This window comes from Aptenodytes forsteri, unplaced genomic scaffold, assembly GCF_000699145.1.
Source record: "Aptenodytes forsteri isolate BGI_AS27 unplaced genomic scaffold, ASM69914v1 Scaffold291, whole genome shotgun sequence".
Classification (NCBI taxonomy): domain Eukaryota; kingdom Metazoa; phylum Chordata; class Aves; order Sphenisciformes; family Spheniscidae; genus Aptenodytes; species Aptenodytes forsteri.
In genome coordinates this window covers 495837-518189 of record NW_008795401.1, presented here as the reverse complement: position 1 = coordinate 518189, position 22353 = coordinate 495837, and the positions used below count along the sequence as shown (strand labels likewise).

General features: G+C 38.1%; 1 protein-coding gene across 1 annotated transcript in view; it reads right to left on the bottom strand.

Moving 5' to 3' along the window:
* ANKS6 (ankyrin repeat and sterile alpha motif domain containing 6) overlaps positions 1-22353 on the bottom strand; it is a 60653-nt gene that overhangs the window by 15753 nt on the left and 22547 nt on the right. The window contains exons 4-12 of the mRNA XM_009280675.2: positions 20244-20448; positions 17093-17199; positions 15388-15536; positions 9348-9558; positions 8682-8731; positions 7449-7652; positions 5493-5658; positions 4629-4798; positions 956-1145 (exon numbers count right to left, since the gene is read on the bottom strand). Of these exons, the coding sequence (XP_009278950.1) occupies positions 956-1145; positions 4629-4798; positions 5493-5658; positions 7449-7652; positions 8682-8731; positions 9348-9558; positions 15388-15536; positions 17093-17199; positions 20244-20448 (1452 nt within the window). The remainder of the gene's footprint in view (positions 1-955; positions 1146-4628; positions 4799-5492; positions 5659-7448; positions 7653-8681; positions 8732-9347; positions 9559-15387; positions 15537-17092; positions 17200-20243; positions 20449-22353) is intronic.

The following is a 22353-nucleotide window of genomic DNA, read 5'->3' as shown; positions in this document are numbered from 1 at the left end:
ATTCCTCCGATGGCACCAGCCCCTGAGCCACGCGTTGATCAGGTGTGTTTTCCTGCTCCTTTCAGTATCCTTCCCTGCCACTGTAGGGATAGAGGAAAACACTACCTGTGCTCCCGATCCTTGAACCAGTTGCCCCAGTGCCCTGAATTGAATATTGAATATTGAATTTTGAATATAAATTATTCATATAAAATTCATATAAAATTCATATAAAATGAATATTGAATATTGAAAATTGAATATTGAACAAGACTGGCCCCAAAACTGAGCCCTGGGGAACACTGCTTGTGACCGGCTGCCAACTGGATTTAACTCCATTCACCACAACTCTCTGGGCCCGGCCGTCCAGCCAGTTTTTGACCCAGCGCAGAGTACACCTGTCTAAGCCGTGAGCCGCCAGCTTCTCTAGGAGAATGCTGTGGGAGACAGTGTCAAAGGCCTTACTGAAGTCCAGGTAGACCACATCCACAGCCTTTCCCTCATCCACTAGGCGGGTCACCTGGTCATAGAAGGAGATCAGGTTGGTCAAGCAGGACCTGCCTGCTTGACATTTAGTGTCAAATGGAAGTACAGTGTCAATAGCCAAAGTTAGCACAAAGGAAAACAAAACAAAATCAATACGGACACTTTCAAAAAAAACCAAAAATAGTACAAAGTGCCTCTTGCGGAAACCAGATAAAAGGTACCTCCATCTCTTATTTAAAATATTCTGAGTCATGTTATTTTTTTCACTTTTTCTGAGATGTTTACAGAAGAAAACAAAGTAATTGATGTCCTGCTTCCAATGCAGTAACATGACTTTTTAAAAAAAGTGTTGTAGTTTAGACCTAAAAGTTCAACTTAATTTTTCCAATCTTATTGGAAAAGTTGTAACATTATTATCCTTTCTTATGACCTAAAGTTAAAAATAAGCTCTTGATGAATGAATCTCCTATAATTACAGTGACCTACTCACCATCTTCTGTAATAGTACCACTGCTGGAACCATTGCTCTTGGCCTGTCTGTGAGAAGAAGAGAGAGAGGACTCTGCGTTGTGAACCTTAGGAGACGGGGAGGGTGATGGGGAAGGTGTGAGAGTTGGTGACGTGCTTTTAGATGTAGATGAAGTCCCAGATGGAGGTCTTTTGTTCATCTCCAGTTTTTGCTGTAGTTAATCATATAATCATTTCAGTTTTTAAAAAAAAGCGTTTACCTATATATGATGCTTCAGTGTTACTTAAGTTGCATATCATTTCTGCAGAGCATGTAGTCACAACTAGAAGCTTCTGCCTGATTCATACTGAAATATTTGGAGCAATACTGATTTAGCCCAGGTGAGAGTCTGTCCCCTTAAATTCATCAGGAAAAATACATTTATTAAGGCTGTAATTTTGGAATAAGAAAATGATTTCTTATAAAGCAATACTATATACAAGCACTACAATTAATCTGTTTATAAAAGCTGAAATTACTTTGACTCTGAAAACAGGTCTTTTTCATTCAGATATTTAATTAAATAAATAAAGCCTCAATTAAAGCTTTTCAAAGTAAATCAGATGCTAATTTAAAGTAGCACTTCATGCTGGATTAACCAGAAATATGTAGCAAGCATAAACTAAGTTTTGGGTGCATTTAAACCCCTTGCTGCACTGGAATGAAAGTTTCCAGTCAACCCCTAAACTTGTTATACTTACATGAGTCAAATGATTCAAATTTATTAAATATTTTACAAATATTCAATACATTCGGAGGCATGGAAAACAGGAAAACAGACGAATTAAAATGAGGAATAAGAATATATATGTATGTATATCAGTCTTTTCCAAAACAAGTTAATGTACCTCATCTCCTAAATTCCTCAATCTATTTATCCCTTCACACATTTCAATGTTTGCATTACATGACCTAAAAAGAAGTCTTAGGTAATTTTCTCCTGGATTCCTGAATTCAGAGTTTAACTTAAAATACCTTTTGTCAGTCAGGCTGCTACAAGAAAAACCTAAGAAAAAAGTTGAACTGAGTAACAAGGCAAGAAGGGAGAATTACAGTGGTTCCTGCCTCTCTACAATTTTGCTTCTGTGCTACAGCATAAATGGAACTTTTCTACTTAATGAAAGAGATGCAGAATAAAAAGATAAAACTGATTTGAGTGGTAACATTCTTCCATTACTCTATCCTATGCCAGAATGTACCACCTACTTAGCCCTGCATTGAATTGACTAGAAGTAACGTAGCATGATACAAATTTGAGAGGTCTCTGAAGAGCATCGTGAACTCATTTCAATTTTTTGTCCCAAATTTCCCTGTATTCTGTTATTGGTCATTTGTGTTTCAGAATGGTCTTCCCTCTCTAGCGCATTGACTGCATTTATTTAAATTACATCACCCTGTAAATTGTTGTTCAGTTTTTCTTTTCCTTTCTTTAAGGCTTGTACAATCCCACGCCTCATGGATAACTTTTGCAAATTGATCAGTGTAACATCGCTGCATTTTTAGATCAGCTATTTCCAAGTTTAGACAGCATGATCCTAATGAGAGGGCACAAGCATTTCCACAATGAATATAGATGTTAAATTTTCAGCATTTATGTTGTTGATTACAACAACAAAGTAGACTGTTTAAGCTTTTGCAGCCAGTGTGGATATGTATGTGATTGTGTACTCCCAAAAGACACTGATGTCCTAAAAGTCACCTCAGACGTGTGATACATGAGCACCTATAGCAAGATCCACACTGATTACATGTTTTGTTACTGGTGGATAGACTGAAATTCATCTAGACATCTAAGCAAAGAGCACTGAAAGAGCTGTTGCCTTTCCAACATACTGGCATCATTTTTATTTAAAAATCTTTTCAACAGTACGATGAACTGCCTTCCCAGAAGATGATCTGCAGGGCATTGCACCTCACTACTTCTTTATCTCCTAATGTCTTCCACTGTGAGTGGGAATAATAGTTAAACTCCTTAGTAGCAGCACTGTTATAACAACAGGCCCCAAGATCTGCAGCCCAAAGCTCACAGGCACAGGTATTATCTCTTAATAGGCTAACTAATATAACTGGAGAAAAATAAGATTTTCTGGGGCACACAAGGAGCTCTTCTGAAATTATTTCCAAGATAAAAACAAGCTGAGAGGAACTGCTGAGAGTTTAATTAGAAATATATTGGTCAGACCACTTCTGAAAGAAAAAGCATTTGGTAGCTGTTCAGTAGAGGAGACTTTAATGAGGGAAGAGGATAATAAAGTGGCTTTGTCTACAGGAAAGAAAGAGATAGATCATTTATAACCTGGGGAGCAGTTACGTGGAATAGAAAGGGAGGAAAGATTATCATGTGCCAAAGAATCAGTATGAGTCCATAGTTTTTGGGGGTCCAGCAGAGTTATAAATTTTAGCTCCCCATCTCATCTTTGAAAAGCAACCAGTAGTCCCTTCAGAATCAGCACTCACAGATCAGAGACAAAGTGACTATTCATGGAAATTGTTTTGGCATTGGTAGTTGCATGCTTTTCTTTTTCTGAATTTGTCCTCCAGAAATTTCAATTAAATCACTGAATAGCTTTTTAACTTCATTTATCATTGATATTTACGGATTAAATATACATATCGCTTCCTGTTGCCATATAAGACATCACAGAACAAGATAGCAAATGTAATAATTTTATACTCTGGCCATTTTTGTTTCTTAGGGCAAAACTTCAAGAAGAATCTCATGAAAAGATGCAAAGAAAACAAAACAAAGCAAAACGAGTCGGTTGGAGATTACACAAGCAAAAAGTTGAGAAATTTTGCTCTTGGTCGTGTATTCTAACATTTTCATAAAACCAGACATTAGAACTAAAACCCCAAATAATTTGCTTTCTTTCTCTTGCTCTCTGAAATGTAATGTTTCCCTGTGTGAATAAACCCATACGTTTCACAATAGTGTATCACATCTTCTGTTATGATGCTGCTTTCTAACTCGTGTCTCTGCAGATTTTGAAGATTTACATTCTTAATCCTTAAAAATTTTGTACAAAGCAGTTGTTAACTTCAAAGTACATGCACAAAAATGGGCAGGTCATGAGGATAAAGCTATTCCAGGAAATTGATAGGTAAGTCAGTGCAGAGAATATGGCCTGCACTCAGGAGCAAAACCTGACTTTGGTGATGACAACTTAATGTTCATACTGTTTAAAAATAACACCTTGTGGAGCAGACTGGATTTGCGCATATTGTGGTCGGCAGATCCTGGTACAAATTATGTCATGTTCTGCACTCAGGTTGTGCCTTTGGAGGGAAACTAGCTATACCACTTCAGAGGAAAGCCCAGGAATAACTAACGTAAAACACTGGACTCAGTCAGGGTCATAGAAAGAAATAATGAGAAACCAAAATAACAGTGCAGATCTACCCTAAGATCAAGTATTATATTTACTGAAATTAATAATAAATCAAAATCATGTTTTATTATTAGGTCTGATCTGTTGTAGACTTGTAATTAAAAGGAAGGTTAGTGGAGCTGAAAAGTTTCCACTACTGTAACAGGTATTCTTTCATTTTAGGCTGTGCAATGTCATGCAGTTATATTTATCAACCATCCATGACTGAGACATGACCTATTAAAATTAGCCAATTTGGAAGTACAAAAATTTACATTTTTCTGTACCTTTACAACATGCCCGTTGCCAACAATTTGAGCACATTGTACATCAGACAGAGTGGATGAAGGAGTTGACTGGACTGGACTATGCTGTTGGCTGGGTTTCTGTTCAGGTAAGCCTGCTGCTTTTCTTCTCTGGGCTGCAATCTGAGACAAAACATTATCTGCACTGCCACCTAAGAAAAAAATAAAATAAAAACAGAGTCAAGGAAACCATCATTTTAAAATATTTGTTAATTCTCAATTCACCTCTCTCCACCACTCACTCTCTTTTAAAAACTGACTGGATGAAGTAAGAGAGAGAATTGTAAGGTTCAGACCTGTTCAGCAGCTTTCAGGAAGGGGAACAAAAATCAAGCGCAGGAGAAGACAGCCTTGTCTATACGCAGACAGAGCTGACTGTCATACTCTTGGATATAGGTTTCATGAGCTGCTTCACCATATTGTCTTTACAGCTGCCAGATACAATGCTTGCAGCTTTGTTTACACACTTTGTTTTTAATGGAAAACCGATTTTTATTTTAAACAAAAAGCAAGCAACATGGGTAAGAGACAGTTCTATGAAATGTATGTTGCAATAAACAAGCTTCCACCTGTTCCATCATGGGTGGACTCAATAAAATCAACATTTTTCTGAGACAGGGGATAACCTATGAGATTTCTATAACAGATGTGAGGCTTTTGTTCCCTTATGCACACTATGTGTCCAAAGTCCAATCCTGTTCCAACAAAATTTATAGAAGTTTTGCTTATACAGCAGTAGGAGCCCTCAAAAAGGTTTACCATCTTCTACCACCATCACAAACACTAATTTTTTAGCTGAACCAGATACAAATAACTTTCTTATTAAAAACAAAAGCAGCATGGTACCTGATCTGTTATGCAGTTCTCCTCCATGCCTGTTAATTCCCGCAATGTTATTGGATCCACCAGAAGAATGGGGAGAATGGTTGAAGTTGTTGGAATTTGAAGGAGATGCAGGTCTTCTTGCAAATGATGGTAATTTGACTGGTCTAGTACCTTTGCTAACAGATGTCTGGAAAACAAAAAGAAAAATAATTTTCATCTTTCTTGTTTGAGCAAGACAAAGATCAACTGCTATTTTATTTACCGTTAAGTTCTCAATCTTTCACTGAAGAACAAAAGGGATATGAGAAATCATCTTATTTATTGAATATATATTTATATAAAAATATATACATTGAATATATATGTATACTCAACAAAAGAAATGACACCATAATAAAGGCATTAATTCTCCTTAACCTTTGGCCAACACAAAATGAGCATATACGATGCACCTGAGATATGATATACACAGTATTACAAGCAGTGGGGCCGGGGGGGGGAACTTCTTCGCTGCAGAATCCTCGTTTTGTCTCTCCCATCTTACAAAACAGCTACCACCTACTTCTCATCCATCATATCCCTGTTTCTTACTAACTAAGCTGCAACGAGTGACATGAACTTTCTCTCCTCCAGTTGCATTTTCATATCCCCTTCAATCTAAACATCTACCTGCACCATTTTATTGACTATTGTTAACTGACGCACTAATGATCTAGCTATACACTAGCCAAATCCTCAGCCACATCCACATCCTCTTTCAATTCTTTTGCTTTTACACCACTGGCCACTGCCAACCATCTGACATATGGCTCTTGGAGTTCAGCTTTTTCATGCTTCTTACCCTGTTGCTCAAATGACTTCTTCTAACTCTGACTTACTAGGTTTCTCTCCTTCCCCCTATTCCCTTAGCAAAACCCTTCCTTCCCCACAGAAGGACTGATGGCTAGTCCTCCCCTACTTCCCCTGCTCCTCATTTTATATACAGGTGCCAATTATCTACTTATGTTATTACAACCATCTTTTTTAGGATGATGAACATTTACCTTCCTGTGATCTATCACTTCCCTTCTAATACTCCACCTTATTCCACCTAAAACACCTCTACTGGTATTAAGCTAACTTTCACTTAAAAAAGGAAGACAAAAAAATTCCTCCTAAAATGTCTTCATTGTCCCATTTCTAGAACTGACGTGAAATACAGTTCTGGACTAGTAAAATAAACTCTTCTTTACACTTGGCTATTAGAGTCTAAAAGTCGGGGGAGTAAGCACTTCTCCTTTTTCTCCTTCTAACTATGAAAGCAAAGGTTGTCGAGGTTGCTTTGCTTCCTGTCTCAAGATAAACGAGCTATTTTCTTTTGTTTTGCATTTTCACTAAAAACATTGTAGAATCAGGCAACCTCCTTCTATAAAAAAAATAGAATTCATTCAGACTTTTTCCCTTTTTACAGTACTTGCACTTTAAGGCTGTATGCCTTCAAGCCCACTTGATCACTAATTGCTACAATTTTATCTATTACTAATCTTTCAGAATGTTATGTCTGTATATTTATGTCTCACTGATATTTCTTCCCTCCCCCCCAGTTCCTAAAAATTGAGAAACTTTCATTCTTTTCATCTGCCCCTAGTCTTCGTCCAAATCAGAGCAGTTTCCGCCACACTCCAATGACTGTACCTACTTTGGCAACTAAAATATATAGGTGGAACCAGCAGCCACTTTAGCAGTTTGCAGCAAATTCGTTAGGGCTCAACTTTATTCTGGTTAAGAGCAAGTCGTTTCATTTCATACAAAGCTTTTGTTCCATTTATGTTCCTTCCATAGAGAAGCGTATTCTTCCTAAACAGCAGAGCTTAAAAGGACAAGCCATTACTGAGACAGTGGTTTTAAAGTAATTTCTAATCAGAAACACAGTGTGGCTCACCAGTCAGCATGGGCTGGACATAACACAGTATTTTCGTACACATTTTGTTTGCTTACTGTATCGGAGTTCCCACTGCTGTTAAAATCGTGCTTGATCGCTCTCTGTGGCCAGGCAGTTCTCATCTGTTCAGCTTTGCCATCTTTGCTGAGTCGTGTTCGGTCAGAATTCCAAAGCTCAAAACTTGAGGGCGGTAAGAAAGGCGGTATCACTGCTTTCAGTTTATCGCTGGGCAGCCTGGTAAATGGAGCACTACTTCTCAACTGAGAGAGAGAAACAAAGAAAGGGAAAAAGAAAAGAGCCTCTTCTTAAGAAAGATTACTGCAGGTTGATGATGTAGTTTAAAAATTGTAAATTAAATAAAAAGATGGAGACAAATGCATTTTTAAACAAAATAAAATGGAAACGAAACACAAAAGTAGTATTTGTGAAGAAGTACAACACATAATAACAGAGAGAATCCAATGGACATTCTGGCACCCGTCAGTACGCTCATTCATTTAATACAATGAATATAGTTCATTAAGTGGCAGAAACTGTCTCGTCCTTCATTGGGCTGAATCTTGCTTCAAACTGATTTTAACAGGAATGTTAATAATTAATTTCCAAAGAAATAACAAGGTAGTCTGCTCTGTATTCCCAGACAGGACACCTGGAAACAGTGAACAACTGCCTGTTCCTGCTGTATATGTTCTCCAGAAAGAGAAAAAACCAACATAACTGATTTGGCTCCCTGGACTTCTGTCAGTCAGTCACATCAAAAGTTACTCAATCTTCTTAACAAAGAACATAAAGGATAATCCGCCAAATTTAATGATATCTCCAGGGAGTAAGCTGTAGGGGAATTTAAAGCTACAGCATAACAAAAGAAGAAATAGCATAATACAAATAAACATTCAGAACTAAGTATTTCATGGTTGCCTCTACTAGTAATTTCTCACTTTCACATTGTACCATGTTCCATCCATGTTTTCCTCACAGCATACTGCTTGTCAGCAACTAATCAGCTGTTCCATCTATTTTACTAATTCACTGCTGATCATACAAAGGTATGGGTAACTCTTGAAAAAAGTCAGTGCCTGTGAACAGCTTCCATACCATACCACTTGTAGTACTTCCTAGTCTAAGGACTACTGATGTATCACAGCCTGTCAGTTCCTGTCTAGTGACTATAAACAAATGATAGCTCTTTCTAATGGTGACTTGGATAGGAGGAAATAAAAAAATAAAAATGATGGGAGCTGCATGACCACCTGAATTGGCCTGAACACACCAAGAACACTGCAACATACCATGGTTGTCAATAATTCATCATCCTTTCCTCCTTTTGCAGTGTTTACACCTGAAAAAGATATAAATGATGTTTTATTGTTTACACACTCTTACTTTTGTTCTCAAGGATAGCTTATTGTTTTTAAACATTCAACAGCTTTACCCTCAGTAAGCACACAGAACCAAGATTTCCAGTGACACTGTCATGCACCTAAATTGAAGTTAAGCCAATAGTCTTATTTCACATCACAAACTGTGGAGGTTTTGCATGGAAAGCTGTACAGTTTCAGTAGATGGGCTTTACGATTTGGGCTTTTCCAAGCTCTCCTTCTTCTCAGAGTTATTTATTTATTTGTTTAAATAAATTGGTTTTCATTGCATAAATTCGTTTATCAAAGATACTAACAACTTTTGAGTGACCGGCCTCTACTGCCCAATTTAATGGTGCTTGCTACAGAACAGTAACATGGTTATATTAGCATTTTCCTGCTTAAATGATGCTGCGCTCAGCATTCAGCATGATCAAGAGTCAGGAGTACAAACATCTCTCTATATATATACTACAAATACATTACGTGTCTTTTCAGTTATATTAAGCTAAATAAAAACTAAATCAATAAGTTAAAATAGTATCATCTTGACTATCCCACAAGAGCTCACTTCCCACAAGACAACTCTAGCTTTACCACCAGCTTTGTTATTTGTGATCCGAGATGTAGCAGCATCAAGGTTTCCAGAGGTGTCTGTATCGCTCTGTGAAACTGCTTTTATGGTGGAATTTAATGATGGTTCAGGCTCATCAGGAAAAGGCACAAACTGACTGGAGGGAAATCCATGGCGCAATGTCTGAGTCAACTTCAGCTTGCGGAATCGATTGGACATCCTGCTCCACCAGGACTAGATTGATAAGAAGACACAATAATTTAGTTCCAACTAAAAGAAAAAAAGAGGAAAATAAATGTACAATTAAGTAATCCTTACAGCAGTGATAAATCTGTCAAGGAGTTTTTGAGATAAACAACAAAAGCAATGTTAAAGTGGTCTGCAATTATCAAGAGAATCCTTCACCATAATTTGTACGCGTAAGATTAATCTTTTTCCTTATTTTTCATGTGGCAAATGCCTTACAATATTTTTCCACGCTATCTGGAAAGACAAGGTAGATAAAAGTATTAGGGCAATTTGAATAGGAAATTTTTACAGCTACATCACAAATATTTAATCTTCCCATTAATTTCCAATTTCACCATCCATTGTTACACTCTCTGGCATCAATGAACTGGCATGTGTATTTTCTGCTTTTTAGAGCTGTGCATAGAAGTTTATCTGATCTGCATGAAAGCTTCTCCTTAAGATTTTCAAAATCAGTGGCAAACTGGAAGAGTTCTGGTAGTATTCCTGTCAAACTAAGGATCCACAATCCATACAGTGCTGCTATACAGATAACTTAAACCCTGCCAGACTGGAAAGACTATAAACTGAAAAAGAGCAAGGCAAGGAAATATCAGCTGTGAAAACAACACAAACCTTAGGTCTACTGTACCTACAACCTCCATCCATACAGGTATCACATATGTGGAAAGTGTTACACGACAGGACCATCTTTGCTCAAAATAAAATTTATCCAAGTATTTACAGACTTACACATTTTTACAGGCAGACAGTGCGAGATGCTTCAAGTATTTAGCAGGACATTTCTCTAGACTACATGAGACCTATAGGCTATAATAAGAAGACCTACGCAATCTGTATTAAAGATTATGTGGCTTGTACGTAAGTAAGTCAGATTATAAGTATCTTCTGATTATTTCTTAGTAAAGCTTCTTCTTCCCTTTCTGGAACACTTTAAAAAAAAAAAAAATGAAGTCATGTAAAAGTGATGATACTTCATCAAGGCACCTTTATGTGATATCCAATCCAGATAACCCACCTTCCCAGTTTACTCTTTATTCTTAGCCATTCCTTCTCACCATACATATTCCCCTCTCTTCTTGGCATTTAACATTTTTCAACTGCTTACCGATATATGTCTTCCCAACAGTCATACAGTAGAATTAAGTAATATAAACTGTAAACTTATTCCCTGTAAATCAATCCTTCTAGCAGATGATCATTAAAAAGATTTTAAATCTGCACAGAGCATTAGCAACGGATAGAGTTCTCAGACCTTTGTATCTCTTTGGAGCCATAACTAATAAAGATTTAGATTACTTTCAGCAACAAAGACCTGATGGAAAAAGGCAAGAGAGACAAATAGTTCCGAGAAAGCAATAAAAACCACACAGTTCAGCATTTATTCACCTTCCAAAAGGAACTGAAAGGGCAAAAAAATCCATCTAGTTTTAACAGAGAGTACAATGAGCTTACAAAAGAGACCGTTTGCACAACGTGCTTTGTTTTTGCTCACTGAAGCTAGCTTGCTTCTCTAACAAAGATCATTTCTAAGTTCCTACCATCTTTGTTACTCTTCTTCACAGTGCTTCGGCTTCATTAACGTGCTCACACAGCAAACGAACCCGAGATGGATTAAGTACAGACACCATGTTACCATATAAAAAAACTACTGCTCTCCGGCAAGAAAGGAACGATAGCGGAGAGGTTCATCTTGTCCTCTGGTGTTCAGAGTATGGCGGTCTGAGCTCTGGAGCTTCCAGTCTGCTGCTGCACACGGTTGCAGCCTCTCCATATACCCTACCACATCACACATACAGAAGCTGGAATAAAGGGCTTTAAACTGGACTGAAGCAGCCAAGTAACAAATATGCATTTGTGGTTAAAAATAGTGCCTGTCAAAAGGCTGAAATCTAGTAGCAGTAGGAGAAGGCAATAGTATCAAAGAACAAAAAAATGGTGTTGCCACTTGAGAAATACTTTAGACATTTGTAACAATATTAGGAATGGAAGAGTAAGGGGAAGAACTGGAAATCTCTGCCCTCAAACAACTTTAATCTAAAAAAGAAACTGACTGTGATAATTCACACTGCTCTAATACTGACATTGAGATTATAACTTGCTGAAGAGGCACAGGCAGGAAGAAAAGAGAGGAAATAAAATTTTTGCATTTGGAAAAGGCACAACTTTTATTTCAAGTCCACAAAATGGTGAGAAACAAAGCAGTTAACAGTTCCTGTGTGAAAGGGGTAAAGAATGAGATCATGGTTATCCACTGCATAATTAGTAGGTAAAGGAACAAGGCCCTGTATTATGCATAAGTTACAAATAAAACAAACACACAACAAAATAAAAAGTCTGCTAGTTAATGACAGAAGTGATTAAACAGGAGACACTGAAAAAGGTTTGTTTTTTTTAAACTTCAAAGGCAGCCTACTTATGATCAGATATTTTAGCATGAATACCGTTAACAGGAGGAATGTAGGAATATATGTGCATTTGCCTAACAGAGTAAGAATATTTAAATGAGCTTACACAAATTAAAACCAGACAAGACTGATTAAAATTACCCTAGACTAATTATAGACAACACGACCTCTGAACAAATACTGATTATCTTCAAGATAAGTTAAGAAGCTGGAAGAAGTTACAGAAATCAGGCAAAAGGCAAATACATAATCACCCTTACCCCAAAGAGGAAAACCTAAAAATTTACTGATCAAAAAGCTTAACTTGAAAGGACATCATTGAAAAAACTTTGTACGTCATCACAGCTTATAAGAGACAGCTGGCATGGGTTTGTTGGGAATAAATTCCACCAAATCAATCTCTCTCTCTAACAGAATAACTGGTCAAGTGGGCAGAAGGGAGGAAAAGCTGTAACATAGCTTGACTTTAGTAAAGCTTTTATTGCTATTCCATGCAACATTCATCAAACGACTGAGGAAAATACGATTCAAGTAAAATTAATATAGGAAAAGCACCACAGCCAAAAAACATATTAAGAGACAAATTACCAACAATTTGATCTCAAATTGGGAGGACATACTTCATGGAGTGAAACAGGAGTTTGGAAATGTTCATTAACAACAGCAACAATGAAACATAACATATTTTGCACAGTCTGTGGAAGACATCTATCTGGACAGTTTTGTGAGCACCTTAGATACTCTGAATTTAAACACTGATAAATTGACATTCTTCAGTAGGGGTCAAGCTGACATGTAAGAAGAAGAAATCAAGTGTACAAATACAGAAAAGGAAGTAAGTAGCAAAGCAGCTGTACTAAAGAAAAAAAGAAAATCAGAGTCGTAACATACTACAAACTAAGTATAGATGCACAGCGTCTTACTGCTGCAAAAAAGGTGAATTTCACTGATCACAGCATGAAACACACAACTGTGCAAGTAGTTTTTGTATGCGACTGTGATACTGAGACCCTAGTTGGAATCTCATGACTCATTTTGGATCCCTCACCTTGGCAGATACAGACAAATTAGAAATAGTAAGAAGTTTAGGAAACATAACCTGCAAACAAGGAAATCTGAATGAATTATTTTTGTTTAGTCTAGGAAAAAAAAAGATTGAAGAGAATATGATGATTCTTTAAGTATTTGTATAGTTCTTATAAAAATGAAGGTGGCCACTGAACAAGAATCAATCAACTTAAAACACAGGAAGAAAGAGAGAGATGAGATCATGGAAAAAAAATTCTGACCGCAAGAAGCGACAAGCAGTGGAACTGGGTGCTGACGGAGACCACGGGATCTTCTTCACCACAGTGAAGGAAGAGAGAACAGAAACTTCTGTCAAGGATGTTCTTGGCATGTTCATTCTGTCTCCTTACGTAAAGGCAGGTAAGCCTCTCGAGTTCCCTCTCATGTTTACACTTCCATGATTCTGTAGACCTCACATTCTGTCATTTGCATTGATCTAGACAGAAAATTTATGTACTGGCTGAGTCACCATAAATATCTTTGGATTACAGCCCTGGCTCAGCACAGAGCAGTCGTCCACATGGAAGCACCGTTGCTACAAAACCCAGGAGAGGTCCCTCACTTCAGCACTCTCTTCACATGCTGGTCCAAAGAGAGATGAGTTTGATGACCCCTCCCCCACCAATCTGAAATGTCATTTTTGCCCTCTCTGAACATTTGTAAGGAGAGTAAGATATGTTACATACTTGTGATCATACAGAATGGTTAATAAAGCATTAAGCAGTGATGGAAGAGGGGGCTATATCGGCTTTCAGGTTATATATATCAGAGAACTGTACAGAATACAATTTCTGCTGAAAAAGTGCTTGATTAAAACTTAACTTGTAAACACTAATATTTTGCCGTTTTGAGACCAAATACTTAAACATTCCACACATCAAAATATTAAATTTGTGTCAGTACTCATGTGTATATCTTTATCATTGACAAATCTTATCTTTTTTTTAATTTCACTTCATAATCTTTTATGACCCTAATTCAAGCCTTTGCATCGTAACACTGCAAGAATTGCAATCCAACCTGTTGTTGATCTGTATTCCATAAAGCCGAAAGCTGTTCTGGCAACCTCCCATCTAAGTAACTGCATTCTTAAATAGGCCCATCTAAATTGATACTGAAGTTGTATCATTTAGAATAACAGAATAATCATATGAAAATAACAACTTGTTGCTTCATAGTTAAAACTGCAAAACAGATTTGAGCTGAAGTAGAACTTTAAATGGTCTTTAAAATTCATGTCAACAATAGCCTGGAAATTACCACGTGTGTTTCCAAGACCCTGATAATATTTATACTAAAAATGTGAGATCATGGACTCAAGGAAATTCTGAGGTACACCATAATCAAAAATTATTCACCTAAATAAATAACAATGGCAACAACAATAAAATAAACTAATACTTTTTCCTTCTCTGTCGCAAACAGACAACGTAAGTCGCAATATCTTTGTTTAAGTGGCATGCACTTGTTCTGACTCTATGTTGTTTCCTACTGGACTACTGCCAATTTCGAGTTAAGGACACAGCATGCCAGAGGACAGGTAAGCCTGAACTGCAAGCTCTTCCACTCTTCATATTAAAATCTCTGCTATGATCTTCTTAATTTTCAATGCCAATAGCCTGTTTCCATTTATGGTTGAAATGAAGTCTACCCTCTGTCCTAGAGGTAGACAAGAGATACAGCCTCTCAGCCTCTTGGGCTGTCCCGCACAGAGTCCCAGAAGTATTTTCAAGTACATTACCAGAGCTTCAGTTTCCTTCCTACATCACCCTTCCTTCTTCTAGAGTCTACTAAATACCATAAAAGTAAAATAAAAGAACTACTGCTGCAATTCCTACACAGAACAAACATATAAATAGGCAGTTTCTCACTATGTTAGGAGATACTAGCCAAATCCCCATAACACATCCATTCCAATTTCAAAAAAAGAAAAAAAAACTAGCAATGAGTATAAAAACAGTCTACTAAAACTGGAGTACATTTGGATTTTAAAGGCAGATTTAAAATTAAGATCATAATGGAAATTCAGTTCCAAACTTATGAACATGGTACCTTCCGCTACTTAATTATAGGATCTATTTCTAGGCACTGAAATGCTTCGATGCAAACTCTTCCCTAGAAGTCTTCCCCTTGCCTTGCCATCTGACAAAAAGAAAGCTGAACACATGCTGCATTTCATAAAATCAGGAAGGGCTGTCAATGAGGAATTCAGAACACACATACCCAAAAAAACCCAGTTACATATTAGATCCAAAGTACTTCTTAGCAATGACTTTCTCTGCTTCATACGTTATAGGAAACAATGCATTGGTTGTTTATTAAGAGTGAACGTATTTACCTTTAGACCTCCTTTGTCATCTGGCAACATTGGGACATTTAAGGATTGCCTACTTCTGGAAGAAGGCAAAGATGATCTGTTGTTCTGTTTATTCTTGTCTTTGTCTACTTGCATGCATGCTGATGCCAGTAACCGTACAAGCTCTGTGTCTAAAAGAAAACAAATTAAGATTATGTTTAGTCTGTTTTGCTTTCCCAAATTATGACTGATATGCTGACACTTTCCCTATAAATCCCATATAAGTAGTAATTGATCTACCTCTCAAACACAAAGCAGATGAATCCCCAAAACCTTCTTTCTTGACCCAGGTTTCCCACGCCTTCTCCCCACACAGTGGGCTGCAGTCTTACCATCACCTCTCTAAAGGTATTTATCAATACAAATAAGCATGCTATTCAGTCGGAATCAGTCATGTGTGACCAAGTGAACTGCCTCCTCTTGCACTTTGTGGAAGTTAAGAACGATATAGTGATGCTCCCTTTTCTCACCTGACAGAGAAGAGAGTAGAGAAAAATGAATATCCTTTCTTCAGGTGTAGGTTGCAGAAAAGAAGCTTGAAATTAAATCCCAAAGAGAAAGGAGATGTTCAGCCTGGACAATGAAGGGACTGAAAAGACATGGTAAGAAAAAAGGTGGACCAAAAAAAAGTAAGAAAAAGAGAGAGGAAGAGGAAGAAAAAAGAACAAGCATGCAACATGGACAGGAAAGCAAAAAAAATATTCTGTAAATCCGTATTTTATACAGAAGTCAGGAAAGACTTTCAGAAGGGCAGACAGAACTGACCTATATATATTGACAGGTAATAAGACAAACTACTCTCTCCTGCAAAAAGTTAGTTATAAAATAATTCACTGTATTTATTTTCTAAAATGTCATACTATTAGTGATCTACTTTTGACGAAGGAAAAGTATCTGCTAGTGACCAAAAACACCATAATGAGTAAATACAGAGAGAACAAACATTAATTCCATCAGTGGTAGTGGTTTTTGGCTTCAGATAAAGCAAATTAGGTCCCAGGCAAGGTTAACAATAACAAATTATATAGGCTAAACAAACTACAACAAAAATTAAATATGTTTCATTGAAGTCTCCCCAAAACATGCTGCCTTTTTCTAAAGTACTCCCATAAAAACAACCTGAACCCTGAAGCGTGATTTAGTTGAAGATGTCCCTGCCCACGGCAGGGGGGTTGGACTAGATGATCTTTAGAGGTCCCTTCCAACCCAAACTATTCTATGATTCTATGATTTATTCTCAGCCTTTACAGACCTAGTAGGAGGTTCAGCCAGGAGTTCACTAGTTTTGTTCTGATTGCACTCTCTTTGTCCTGTCCCTTTACTGCTGTTTACTGAGTGGAAATTTCTAGCTCCAGTTCATACCTCTGTGCTAATGGCACTACAGAATACCTGGGCCACCACAGTCAAATGCCACTGCACTGGTTCTGGTGACATAAACAACACATTTTGGAGCATCTTCAAAAACAAAGGCAAGAGGAACGCACAAGATCCGTTATCCCATAAATGTATACACTCATCTAACCAATCAGCTCAGACCCCACCATTTTCAGGCAGTATCCTTTCTTGGCCCAGTCCAGCCCGGACCTCAGAGGACATTTCCTAGCAACTTTAATGTATTTTCTAGATTGGAAGGGATGTTTATCTGTTTATGTTGTACATATCCTCAGTGCTCTTTGAAATAACATACCTGGATCATTCAGCAGCATTATCAGGTCAAAAGCCGTGTATCCATTTTTTGCACGAAGATTGACGTCAGCACCTTGATTTAACAAATACTTTACAACATCTTTGTTTCTTTAAGGGAAGAAAACCCAGCATTGTTCATGTTAAAAAGAAAAAGAAAACCTTAATACTCCATTTTCATCCTTTTATACCATTGCTCCTGAATTAGAGATCAGTTTTACCTTTTCTATAGCTAACCAAGTCTAAAATTTGTTCACAAGCTATTCAGAAGCTCCCACGAGTCCTTTGTCAGTCACTGTTTACTATGAATTACACTAACCAACATGCAGAAAGTCAGCCTAAAAAACCTAATTTGAATAGTCAGTTTCTTAAGCTGACCCTTTGGAACTGACTCTGGAATTTGTTGCCAAACACCTTCCCAATGAAAGGCCATTAATGCCTAGGGCAAAAAAGCAGATGGAAAGACAAAGGTCAGTCCAGTAGTCATCATACGCCATCACTAATACTTCAGCACAACTTCACATTCAGAACAGGTAAGAAATTGCACACAGAAAAGCCAAACTGACTGAAGATAATTTATAAACTCCAAACAGTACTTCACTTAATTAGAGATGTAAATTATATAATTGAGAAGGCATATTATCACTTCCTTGAGATGTTTAAAATGCAAAAACGATCAGCATTAAATGATAACCAACACAAACACCTTCCAACAAAAGCTCGTAAAAGCTAGTTGCATAAAAGGAACTCACCATCCCATTCCCATTAGCCCCTCTCCCCTCTCATACACCTGAATAAATAAGCAGGACTTGCCTCCTCAGTTAAAAACAATACTGTAATTCAGCCTACAAAATAAGCAAACAGACAACAAAGCTAGGGAAAATATATTTAATACAAAACTCCTCTGGAGCAGAAACTGACCTTGTATAAAAACAAACTCTGACATGTATAAGCAACACAGAGCAAAAATGTTCTTAAGTAGCAATAGGTGACTGCAAACTCTACTGAAGCTGACAAACTGATCTCAACCTCTCCAGTTTAGAGCGTTACTTTTTCTTGTACAGATGAAGTTTTCACTTCTGAAATCACTCCAGATAAGATCAACCAAAAATGGAGAAGGAATGCTCCTCCTCTCTTCTAACAAAAATTCTGCTTATCCCCGCCACAGCTCCTCTGCATACTTCCCACTGCTTTTCTTCTCTTCCTTAAAACTGTGTCATGACCCTGCTTTTCAGTCCTGCACCTTGAGGGCACACAGAGACACAATCCTTTAGTGCCCCTGGCTCACACAGACCTTGCCTGCTCCCTCCTTCAAACCAGAGACCCTCCACACCACTGTTACTCCTGAGAAAGGGTAAGCTGAGCCTCTGTGGAAACTAAAGATTCCCAGTTGTTACAAAAATTCACAACTGGCCCGTGCCGACCAAGGCTAGGACACGAAGTATAGAATTACAAGGGTAAATATTTACCCATGCACATGAGGTGTGCCAGCCACATTGGGACACCCCAACTGTGGTTCTTGTACACTTCGAGTGTTTAAGCACAACACAATTTGACTAATCACTAACACCCACGCTACCTATTACTAATCATAGTAAAACTTTGCAAAGCAACTGTATTTCTGCAGCATTCTTGCTGCTCATTTATTGATTCAGATGTCCCTGGAGTCAGTCTTGCTATCGTTACTTATCTATGATGCCAGACAACACTGGGAGGGTTTCAAAGATGTGTTAGAGAGGCTACGATGCCGGCATTATGTTGGTTGACTAGGGGTATCTTTTAATCTTCATGGACAGCTCTAAGTTTCCAAATCTAAGAAGGCAAATCGTTATTTCCAGGGCTGGGATGTCCTTCTGGTCCTTCCACTGGTGTCCTTTAGTTTGTTTTACTTAAGCATGAACAATACCAAAGTCTCCAGTAAAATTCAACCACCTCAAACATTAAAAGTATTAACAGAGTTAATAAAATTTCATACTATAAAGACCAATTGATATAATAGGGAAGGGAATTTTCATAACACAGTCCTCCAGGAAACTGAAAAGGCAGTATCTGAACACACACAGCACTCAGCTGTGCTCTGTGCTTCCACAGACAAGAGGAGTGCCTGAGTACCGCAAGGGGACATGCCAGCAGCCCTGCACATCACTTTCTGCTGGCTGCTTCTACTCCAGCTGTGCGCTGGGGTGGCTGCTGATAAGCGAAATGGCCGCACCAGAAAAACTGATCTTCAGGCACTTCTGTGAAATGCCTATCGCTACTATCAGTACTGCGTTGGTGAGGAAGCAGATAATCTCATCTTATGTAGGTCCCAGGAACTACTTCAGAAAATTTTCACAAAGCAATGACAACTTGACCTCCTATTTTTCCCCTTTGTTGCACTTTCATAGTCCAATGAGATCTGCTGACTAAAAATAAAAGCTGGAGCAGCATATCTGCATTTGTACAACTAATGTGAGCATTACCAGGCAGTGAAGTGAATCTTCACCTTGCTGAGGGCCTTGTCTACAACAATGAAGAAAAGTTCGCCTTCCTAAATCGAATATCCTATATTCAGACAATGCAAAGTATACGACAGAGATCACATGTGAAGTACCAGGCCAATTTCTGGGGTCTGACTCTTAAGTGCCTACCTGCATTTTATAAAGTAGCTCTAGAGAAAATGACAATCAGTTCTCCAGCGGGTGCATTTCAGAAAACTCCATGAAAACTAGACTGAATAGGGGAACATAAGTATGGTTTTAAGACTGGAAAATATGGCACATAGAAGGGTGATTGCCTTGAAGTTTCACAACTTGATGTAGGCCTACAACCCTGGCAGGGGGTGATACTATCTTACAAAACACTAAAAAACATCAAAGGATGGAAGTTGAAATCTGCACCAAAGCTCCCGGTGCCTGCCTGCAGCACTATGTTCCCAGCACTTACTGAGCAAGATTCAAGTTCCCAAATGTGCCGCTCATTCTGAAATCCAAACGGCATTCAGGTCTGCTCTGAAAGTGCAGTCCAACAGTCATAGAAAACTGAGCCCACAAGTCTCTCAATTTCTCATAAGACCCCTCTGCTTCCAGAGTCAGTATCAAGAAGATTTTTTCTATTGGGATGTAAGAAGAATGAAACTTCTTTACTGCTAGACCCAAAGAGAGCACATATCTTACCCGTGGTATGTGGCCTGCATTAGTGCTGTCCAGCCATGAACATTATCCTGTTTGTCAATATCAGCATTTTTCTCAACAAGGAGCTGAACAAGGAGCAGCTGTCCAGTTACAGCCGCAATCATTAATGGAGATGCACCGTCAACATTGGTAATATTGACCTGACTTGGGTCTTCATCGACGATCTCTTTAACCAGCTGAAAGTTTCCTGTAAAACAGGGATAAAACATAATCTACATGAGCAACAGAGAACTGCTTAGCCACTGAATTCATATGTATTTTGATTTGCTGACATTGGTCTATATTTAATGGAATTAAAAAAGAAAAAATAAAGTACTAGAGCAACTGCAACACTAAAGCTAAATATTTGTACTGATCTTTGGTCTTCTAGTTGATCAGTACATCTTCCCAGGCTGCATTGTTTTCCTCTATCCCTGCAGTAGTTGATCAGTACATCTTCCCAGGCTGCATAAAATTGTGATATAAGCAGGAGGCACTGTTTTCCCTCATTTTCCCTACCTGTACACTTATAGTACAATCCCATTACAAGAATAATTTTCTGAAATTAACGACTAAGCTATAAAGGCTGTAGAAACTGCAGTGCATCCCACATGTGAAGACATGAGTAGGGAATATTTCTATTAAATTGTCATAAAATGATGTTGTTCAAGGAAAACTGATGATGCTGAGACACCCTGATTTGTCCTTCAGCAGGACGAAGATCCCTGTTTTATTTCCATAGGCTGAAATCACAGAAAGCAACAATTATAGAATCAAAGCGAGTGGGTACAAAGGCACTCTAAAAGGTGGTGGAGGCCATCCCTTGCCTTAAGCAGATAGAACAACACCCTATGTCACACTGACCCATAAGTTCCTCTTACAAAGGTGGTTCACTGATTCTAAAAACTTCTACTGATTAATTCCTTGGGAGGTTGTGGAATTGTATCTATTCCAGTGCTCAACTTTCTTATATTCAGAAAGTTGTTTTTTTTTTTAATTCTGCCTCCAATATTTAAACCAAATCTCCAATGCGAAACTTCCCTTCTCCTTGCTCAAGAGTAATGCATTATTCCTGTCATCTTTCTAGTTCTTTAAAAGCGAACCTAAAGTTCAAGTTTCCACATAAAGAGGCTGGTAGTCACTGACTTCTTGTCTACATTACAAAAAGCAGTACAAAATATGCTACTGAACATATTTTAACCAGGTTGTGGGTTTTTTTCTAAATCTTAATAAAGGTAGGAACAAGCACTTTTTAAAAATGTGTGAGGCAGTCAGGGTCGTCTTAAGCAGAGAGCTTAAGCTCACCCAGCTCCCTTACTTTTTTGATGACATATGGCAGGCAAAAGCAGGGAAGCAGCTAAGAGGAAAAAAAAGATATCTGTGATCGAATATGTAACACCATAGGAACAAAGGCAAGAAGAAGCAAATCATCAACTGCCATGCAAATGGAAAAATTCTCACCCTTAAAAAAACCTTCAGATGGTAAACTGCTTCATGACACGAGCTGCCTTCAACTCAATCACAGGCATGCACATTTTCCTTGGAAAGCCAGTCAGAATCCCAGACAACCCCTGCAGGCACTTGAATGCACTCACTGGAACTAACACCCACCCGCGCCACTCAGCTAATTTCTTGGAACGGGGAAAATACAAAAGCACAGAACTACTTTTTTTATGTCCCAATTTAGTAAAAGACAGCAGGTGGCTTTTTTAACACAGACCCGCATCACAGACTTTGTTAATCAGAAACTCTGGAACCTACAGAGACTCCAGAATTGACTTTGAACTCTGGCCTGGACACTTCTTAACCTAGTGAGTTGGTTTTTTAACAGTGCTGCCATCCACAGTCAAGTATTTCAGAAAAAAACAGAAGGAGTATGCTGACCAGTATTCATTTGGCTCCCCCCCTAAGGCTCCTTCCAACTCAGCACTAACGTTTATAAATCTTGTACTGGTTTCAGCTGGGATAGAGTTAATTTTCTTCCTAGTAGCTGGTACAGTGCTGTGTTTTGGATTTAGGATGAGAACAATGTTGATAACACACCGATGTTTTAGTTGTTGCTGAGCAGTGCTTACACTAGTCAAGGACTTCTCAGCTTCTCATGCCCTGCCAG